This window comes from Juglans regia, chromosome 1 (genome assembly GCF_001411555.2).
Source record: "Juglans regia cultivar Chandler chromosome 1, Walnut 2.0, whole genome shotgun sequence".
Lineage (NCBI taxonomy): Eukaryota > Viridiplantae > Streptophyta > Magnoliopsida > Fagales > Juglandaceae > Juglans > Juglans regia.
The window spans coordinates 9,430,176-9,439,558 of NC_049901.1; the positions used below are offsets into that span (position 1 = coordinate 9,430,176).

Below are 9,383 nucleotides of genomic sequence, written 5' to 3' on the forward strand. Positions count from 1 at the left end.
TGGCCCGGCCTCTACCGATCACTCATTTGTGATAAACATCTAGCGTAGGAGACACTGTCAGGAATTTGATAAGAATGTTCAACCAGGTTCCGAAACCTGGGCCGGAACCCCAAATGAAACGGATGAATCCGGATTTTTAAAAACCTAGGATTATTATTATACAGAAAAGCCTACATATTATAAATATTTTTTCATGAAAAAAGTTTGATGTAGTATTCAAACTCTATTTGTTTAATTTTATAAAATAAAATTGTTTATATTATTTATAAAATAATATTACAATATTTATATGAAAAGCACATATTACATTGTTTATATGATAGTGATAGCATTATAATGATTTTATAAAATAAAATGAAATTAAAATGAGAAGAGGAGTTTCCAAAAGGCAATCCTTAATGCAATAAATAGGTCCTATAAATGTATATAAAACACGTGATATTGATAGTGTAGAACGGTTATGAGAAGTGTTAAATTAGCAAAAATAGATGAATGAAGGTGGGTATCACCACACCACTACTCGTATGCTCATCAATTAATTATCTCAAGAGGTTGGAAGTAAGCGGGCTTTTCTTGCCAGCCTCAAATATGAATGTTTATTGTTTCCCAAAAACAGAGCAAGTTGAAGTGGGTAAGAGAGAGAGAGAGAGAGAGGTGAATAATTCGAAATTTTTATTTGTGGTGCACTGGTGGTCCATCTGCATACAATTTCCAAGAATCCCATTTGGTAAATGATTCTAACCCAGCTTATAGTTCATCTCCAAGATCAAGTACATATTCATGATGAAAAGTTGATTTTACAAGAAGTATTTCATACACGTATACAAACCAATTACCAAGTTTTCATGGTATGGTCACCTGACCAGAGTAAATGATTGAGCAAGCATTATATCAGCCCACTGACAGAGTTCCAAACAGATCAGCATCCAGATATTCAAACTCTTCCATTACAAATTTACAAGTGAAATATCTTCTTCAATTATCTTCTCCATCAGTTTAAGCTTAATATAGAATAAACTCGGCAGCACTGTGGGCTTCAATTATCCTCCCCACCAGTTTCAACTCATGTAAAATAAATTCAGCAGCAATTATCCTCCCCATCAGTTTCAGCTTATATAGAATAAAGTCAGTAGCACTGTGGAAAAATAATGATGCAATGTGTGAGCAAAAATAAATAAATGGTATCTTAGCTATGCACACAAAATCAGTCCAACAACAGACCTATTTTAAAACTAAAAAACAAAAACAGATTCTGATATGCAGACAAGAAAATAGATTCAGGAAAAACTTGACATTCATAAGATGAACAGAATACAATGCAAGTGCAAAAGACATTGTATATAATTGAGTTGGAAAGAATGAGGCAAGTGAAAAAGGCATCCCTTGCAGACCTTAATTAGAATACATATGCAAGCAGTAGAAAGCACATTATATATTCAGTGTTCATTTCAAAAAATAGATCATATCATCCTTTGTTTTGATAAAATCCATTTTGCGTTGCAAATTACTTAAACCCATCAATTGGATAATATCTATCATTGGTTTTTGCGTTTGATAGCTAACAACACACTGTTCATGAATTACTTCGACAACTACTCACTCTGCACAGCACACTGTTTTGAATTCAAGTTCCCATAAAACATTGACATTTGTACATATCCAAATACCATCTTAAACCCAACAAAACCAACATCTTCAAATCAGTTATTCGTATGTTGATTTCATCTAAGGCTTCATCTTATATTATGCATATTTTGAGAAAACCAAGCAGCAAACTAATCCAGTTCTATCTAAACCCAAAGTCTTAAAGCTATCCAAACACCCTCTATATACGTGTTAAATTCTTTCCTAAAGCAATGTTCTATGCACACTAAACTATCATACTTGATCAAGACCCCAAGACTCATCACCCTACATGATCGGCCACTTCCTTCCCAAGGGGCAAGGAGACCTAAACACTTAGCAACCCAAATCTAATCCTAAGAAACCCTAGCCAAGATTCCCGTGGCATAACACAAGCCAAATTACAATTCAAAATTCCCGAATGCAAATTTCAAAGTTAGTAAAATCCTCACCCATTTACATGTGAGGACACGTGTAACACCACCGACACGTCTCCTATATGTGACACGCATGACATGAATACTAGTAAACTTGTCAGAAAGTTGTGTTTACTGTTTAGTAGAATTATCACTTCGCCATCTATCTCTTGAGAAAGATATTTTTGCCTACAAATACCGACAGATGTGTCGAATGTCGTACTGTTAATTAAGATATTAACAAATACCGACAAAGATATTATCACGAATGTCGTACTGTTAATAAAGATATTATTCTTAACAACCAACAAAGATATTATCACTTCGTTAATATCTTTCACAGGAGATAGATGACGAGATAGTCTACTAAACAGTAAACAGATCCGATTGGTCTATGTATGCTTCGTTGACGCTTGGTTCTCAGAAGCCTAAACGTACAACTCCGTATGGGACCCATTGATTGCCAAAGCATAATCGCACAACTGTCTTGAGTTATTCCATGCGCTCTGATAAGATCATCCACAACAAACAAATAAAAAAAGAGAGAATTTTTACCACACAATTTTCTGACACGTTTACTTGTATTCATGTCATACGTGTCACATATAGGAGACATGTCGGTGTGTTAACACGTGTCCTCACCTGAAAGCGCCACATTCATGCGAAGGTGGCAAACTGCTGTGTCTTGGCTCCCTCTATATATAAACCTTCCGACTTTTTTTTTTTTTAACTCCTTACTTGCACTCTCTTGTTTATTGTGACAGTCATCGTAACGACCAAGCGTTTCATTTTCTCTGGATATTGCAGTTTTTTTTTTTTTTTTTTTTAATTATGGATTCACGAACAGAACATCCTTGTAAGTTCCTTTTTTTTCTTGGAAGTAAACATGCATGTAACATCTGTGTGCTCGGTTTTTGTGCGCGTGACTGTGTGTGTTCGGTTCTGCAGCAGCGGAAGGTCGTGAAGATGAGCACCCCCATGAGAAGACGTCGATGTTTAAGAAGGTAAAGGCAAAGGCGAAGAGAATGAAGGATACGCTCAAGAAGCATGGCCAAGGTCCCGACCAAGATCATCATGAAAATCATCCTGACGAGCGCCTTATCCCTGATGATCATGATCTAGATAAGGAAGATGATGAGGATGAGGAAATGGTTGAGGATCCCGAAGTTCATCCCCGAACAGGTATATTTCTTTTGCATACTTAATTAGATGCAATTAACTTACCATGGTTGATCGACTTGATTTGTCTGTTGTTTCTTGCCGATCTAATTTGTCATAGATCGTTTCATTTGATATATGGAATTTGGATGGTATATATGCACGTAGGATTTTGTATGAACCTTGCATGAATTGACGCAACTAGTCTTCTCAATTCTCATAATGATTATCGGAGCGATCGATCGATCCTTGGTGGTGTCTGATATAGTAGAATACTTGCTAACAAAGTCTGCACTTGCATGTTCTAATTTCTATGGAATGAATTAATCAGTAAAACAAATTTCTGTTATTCATAAATGTTGCAAAAATAGATTTTTTATTTGCAGAATTTGAGTTTGTTGCTAATAGGAGTGCTATCCCTGTAGAGACTGAGAATTCAGGGAAATCCAAGCTCGATTTTGGGAGGTTAGGAGCCACGAGGGAAGACGCTCCATCCCCAGGAGAGAGACACGAGAGCAAAATAATCAAGCCAATTAAGGGCATTGAGCCAAATACAGATCAACCCATTTCCAAATTTGGAAACCCAATAGTCAGTGGGGAAAAACCTCACGCGCCGCAAAATACTCCTGTATCACGTCCACCTGGAGATTATGGGACTAAAGCCACTGACCCAACTAAAACCTCTCTTCTTGGCGAACGAGGAGGTACGGGACAACCTAAAGTCAATTTGGAAAGACCGATGGGCTTGGAGGAGGATCGTCACGCGCCTAAGGACAGATCTGAACCCCACAATCCTGCAAATTATCGGACCAAAGTCACTGATCCCAAGGGCACAGGTCAGGCCACTTTTTCTATACTGCAATAGTTGCATTAACAGGCTTGCTCGTTTATTTGATTGATATGATATGGTCTCCACAGATTTGTCTTTAAATTCCGAAAGTATTTATGTTCTATGTAGTCTTAGGAACTCAATCGAGTTTTTAGTTCTCATCTTACTGAATTATGCAAAATGCACCAGGCGGAGAGGAGGCAGGAATCGACCCAATTCTTCAGTCGTTTGAAAAAATGAAAGTACACGATGAACAGAGTCCAAAACCAACTGGACCAGACGATAACTCACCTACTACGATAAGACAACAGTCTACCAAATCACCTACCAGGAGCCCTGACCAGTTCTCTCCAGAGACAGTTCCTCCGGAGGTCAAAATCGTCCGAGACAAATCTCAACTCCCGCATAGTTTTGACGCCACCAAACTGCCCGGTGACTCTGAGCCAATGAACCAGAGGAGTTCCACTGAGGAAGTCTCACCTGCCACATCCACCATTTTTGACAAAGCAATCTCTGCGAAGAATGCTGTTGCTTCAAAGATCGGATACGGTGAACCGAAGCCAAAACCAACTGGACCAGACGATAACTCACCTACTACGATAACAAAACTGCCGGATGGCTCTCGCGATATATCTGAGGAGCCAATGAACCAGAGGACTTCCACTGAGGAAGTCTCACCTGCCACATCCACCATTTTTGACAAAGCAATCTCTGCGAAGAATGTTGTTGCTTCAAAGATCGGATACGGTGAACAGAGTCCAAAACCAACTGGACCAGACGATGACTCACCTACTACGAAAACAAAACTGCCCGGTGACTCGCGCGATATATCTGAGGAGCCAATGAACCAGAGGAGTTCTACTGAGGAAGTCTCACCTGCCACATCTACCATTTTTGACAAAGCAATCTCTGCGAAGAATGCTGTTGCTTCAAAGATCGGATACGGTGAACAGAGTCCAAAAAAACAAACTGGACCAGACGATGACTCACCTACTACGAAAACAAAACTGCCGGATGACTCGCGCGATATATCTGAGGAGCCAATGAACCAGAGGAGTTCCACTGAGAAAGTCTCACCTGCCACATCCACCATTGCTGACAAAGCAATCTTTGCGAAGAATGCTGTTGCTTCAAAGATCGGATACGGTGAACCGAAGCCAAAACCAACTGGACCAGACGATGACTCACCTACTACGAAAACAAAACTGCCGGATGACTCGCGCGATATATCTGAGGAGCCAATGAACCAGAGGAGTTCCACTGAGGAAGTCTCGCCTGCCACATCCACCATTGCTGACAAAGCAATATCTGCGAAGAATGCTGTTGCTTCAAAGCTTGGATACGGAGATAAGGATATGACATCCGGGACTGAAGTCCGCCAGAGTGGAGATAATGCCAAGTCTTCACCAGCGGAATATGGGAAGAAAATTGCTGCGACGGAGACTGAGAACCAAAACCCAGTATACGAAAAGCCTGCTTCAAAAGTGCATGGCACTGGCATTACTGACACTGACCTTGGTATTGGCAATGAATCCCGGAGTTCGGACGTTAAAGGACAAGACAAAGGAGTGTCAGTGAAAGACTATTTTATGGAGAAGTCCAGGCCTGGCGATGAGGACAGGGCGTTAGCTGAGGTGATCTCGGATACTTTACACAAGCCCAACGAAAAGCCAGGGGAAGGAGAGATGCGGCCTATGGGCAAGGTGACCGAGTCAGAGGAGGTGGCAAGGCAGTTGGGCACTAAGGAAGACAATTCTTGCCAAGGGATGCAATCGAGCGACGTAAATAATAGCCAGGAGAAGGGTGTGGTGGATAAGTTTAAAGGTGCTGTCGGTTCATGGTTTGGGCTTGGGGGAGAATCTCAGCCCCAAGTTTCTCCACAACCCCATGATGGTTCCTCGTATGGTAATTTTCTAAGCTTTCTTTTATGGTTTTCTAGGTTTGGTAACAAAGTACTGCATCTGCACTCGTGAGGATTTAGGTCATCGAAGTTTTACTGCCTTTTGTGTCTTGTCTAAATTGAAGTACTCAAACAGAAAAATTGCTGGCGTTTAGTAATATTCTGGGTGTGTCCAATCTAGGAATAATTATATTTCCTCCTGATCCTGTGTCTTTGCAGGCGATGAGGTTATTTCCCGTTCTGCTAATGGAGATGGAGGAAACAGTAGCCCCACAGCAGATGAGGGAAAAAGACTCAAGGAGATTTGATCAGAAGAGTTGGATCCTTTTTCAAGTCTGTTCTACATTCAAATGCGTGGTTTGATGTTGTGAATAAAACAGTAAGGCATGAGATTTTCTGCTGCTGGTGTGTGTAATAATATGTAGTGAGACTTAAGTTCATGGAAGATGCTTGTAACTATATTTCCACATCTATGCAAATATAAATTGATTTAAGGTGCTTTTGTACGTGTAATTCTGAAGCTAATATCTTCTCTGATAAATAAATTGATCTAAGCTGCTGGAATCCAAGTGTATTTAGCCCAATTCACCGTTTAGTTCAGAATAATAAAACTAACGTAGATTGTTTTATACCGATCAACAGAAACATACATAGACACTAATGTGTGAGGTTTCTTTTCTAGATATGTTGCTACTTATAATTCCTTTTAATTACTGTCTTATAGTAATTTTCTATCTCTACTTCTTAAAAAGAGGTTTTGGAGATACTATTTACATATCCCTCAACTATAATGCATTCTTCGAACTTAATCAAGTTCCTCATCAGCTAGTTATTGGTTTATTCAGTTTAGGCAAGTTTGAATTCTCAAGTTTTAGACGGCGCTAGTTCCTCACTTTTGTTCATCCTCGAGACATATTATACTGATATTACTTTTTCTTTAATAACAATTAAGTTTGTCTTGATACGTGTAATTGTAAAATTATTTTTCTTTTAATTTAGATCTAATTATTCACGTGAAGTAATATCAGTTTGTGAATATATTTTCGTATAATCTCTTTGTATCTGTAACATTTTTTAACAATAAAACTTAGTACATATATAGCCTATTACATCTTTGATCGAGAAAAAAAAAACATTCAATAAAACTATTTTTGTTCCATTAAATTTCATAAGCTAGCGTTCACACAACCATCACGTATAACAATGAAAAGTACTATATAATATACATGAGTACGACCTCCTTAATAACTCAATGTGTATATATAGGAAGATAAATGATACCCCACTTCACTTTATACAATAATATGTTTTATTTTTTTATTTTATTATAACGATAGACTTACTACCTTCGTACGACCATTTTATAATTATATATATAGTATATTTAAAATTTTTATTTTTTTATTATTTTCTTTTAAATACTTTTTTAACATTTTTAATTATTAAGAAAAAAATTAAAAAAAATATACAACTTTACTAATAATTACTTTTTTAACCATTAAGTAAAAAAATAGTGGTATTTAATTTGCACAACACTGCAGGTCTCTCCCTCACTCTCTCTTCTTTTTTGGTTTTCCCTTTTTTTGCCGATAAACTTTTTTTGGCTTTTTTTTTTTTTTTAAATTATTAGCGTTTCACATACTTATTATGTGCACCTATATACATATATATATTATATATATGTATGTGTGTATTTCTGGGAGATTTTTCGTTTTGAGTATTTTTAGTCGAAACAAACAAAATTTTTAATGTACTCATGAGATTGGTTCTCATATCTTTGCATGAAGAAAATTATCTGAATATTTGGTCCTAGTGTGTGCGCGTGCTCAAGAGTGTTTAAGAGTTAGTGGTGGCAATAAAGCTTTTCCCCGGGGTATCTATAAGTAATGGGTTCTTGACAGAATAGAGGGACTTCAAAGTAAAGGATTCTTGACAAAACTGGGAAATTTGTTTTGTGGCTCTAACCCATTGTACCTTAATATTGTTTATTTTTCCTATCTCATCTCATATAATCTATCGTCTCTCATGTCTTAGTTTCTCATCTCTTATCTCTTATCTCATATCTCTTTTTTTCTCTCATATCTCATATCTTATCTTTCATATCATTTATCATCTAATATCTTACATCATCTCATATCGTATCTCATATTTCATATTTCATCTCATATTTCATCTCATATTTCATCTTATCTTATCTTATCTCACCTCGTATATCATCTCATCTCATCTTGTATCTTATTTCATATCTTATATCTCATATGTAAAAAGTTTATTGGCAAAAAAAGGAAAAACCAAAAAAGAAGTGGGAGTGAGGGAGAGACAATCAATGTAGTGCAAAATACCTTTGTTTTGCTATCTCTCCGGTTCCAAAATGGGGACTTTCGAATAAAGACGTAATAGGATCAACGATTGAGAGTAAAAATTAGGATTTTGTAGAAGAGAGAGAACAATGAAAGCAAAGAGACTTACCTAGGTGGTGATCGGATTTGGGTTTGAGATTTTGGGGGAGACAAGGCCAAGAGAAATGACGCTGGGAGCTGTTATGTTTGGGTAGTGGGAGTACTTCAGGTATTCTGTAAATGGTAGTGAAAAAATAATAAAAAAATATATTGAATAGAAGTGAATAGTAGTAAACAATATGTAAAAAATAATAATAAAATAATAAATAATAGTGAGATATTCTGAGTACTCTTATCCAAACCTTTAGTCGAGCGCTTAAAATTACTTAAAAAAGAAAGGGAAGAAAGAAGAAGAAGAAGAAGATAAATGTCATGTAAGGCTATTCTGTATACTGTTGTGTAAGTGAAGTGAGGGTATCATTTCTTTGTTGTGTAAAACAATATTATTAATTTAAAAGTAAAATTTTTAACTCTTCTTGATTTACTAGTTGTTTTGTAACTTTTTATTTTTATTTTTTTAATATATTTAAATATTTTAAAAAAATAAAAAAATATACTAATACACTTAAAATGACTTTCATAATCACTAAATAAAAAAAATAAATTTTACCGAGCAAAGTAGTTTTTTTCAAAGAAAATATTACTCTTATCAGTAGTTTCTACTGTTATGAATTTTTTATTAATATTTTTTTTATTTAATGACTAAATAAGTATTTTTTAATAATATTATGATTTTTTTTATTTTTAAAATATATTTAAATGTGTTAAAAAATATTAAAAAAAAATTCATCCAAAAACAACCAGCGAAAGCCCAATGGGAGGGAGTAGCACCGCTCTTTTTCCAAATTTTAAATGAGATATGCTATATATCAGCCTACACACTCTATATATTCTACACACTATGATTTTTTTTTTTTCACTCAATATACTAAATGTGTTGAGGCTAATGTAAATAGTAAGCTATGTAAATATTTTTCATTTTTAAATCCGTTTTCCACTCAACTTCAACTTAACGACTTGGCTTGCTCTGATTGCGAACTCCTACTGGAAATACCGAA

The 9,383-nt window shown here is 36.1% G+C and overlaps 1 protein-coding gene across 2 annotated transcripts; it reads left to right on the top strand.

Moving 5' to 3' along the window:
- The first annotated feature begins 2,773 nt into the window (after positions 1–2,773).
- LOC108998574 (low-temperature-induced 65 kDa protein-like) lies at positions 2,774–6,420 on the top strand. Of its 2 annotated transcripts, XM_035694965.1 has the most exons (6): positions 2,785–2,895; positions 2,988–3,221; positions 3,623–4,033; positions 4,216–4,496; positions 4,695–5,931; positions 6,146–6,420. In XM_035694965.1, exons 1-6 carry the CDS (start codon positions 2,871–2,873, stop codon positions 6,232–6,234), a joined length of 2,277 nt encoding a protein of 758 aa, XP_035550858.1. In that variant the 5' UTR covers positions 2,785–2,870; the 3' UTR covers positions 6,235–6,420. The 2 variants fall into 2 exon arrangements, with proteins under 2 accessions (XP_035550854.1, XP_035550858.1); XM_035694961.1 differs by having other exon boundaries at positions 2,774–2,895; positions 4,216–5,931.
- Positions 6,421–9,383: the final 2,963 nt, after the last annotated feature.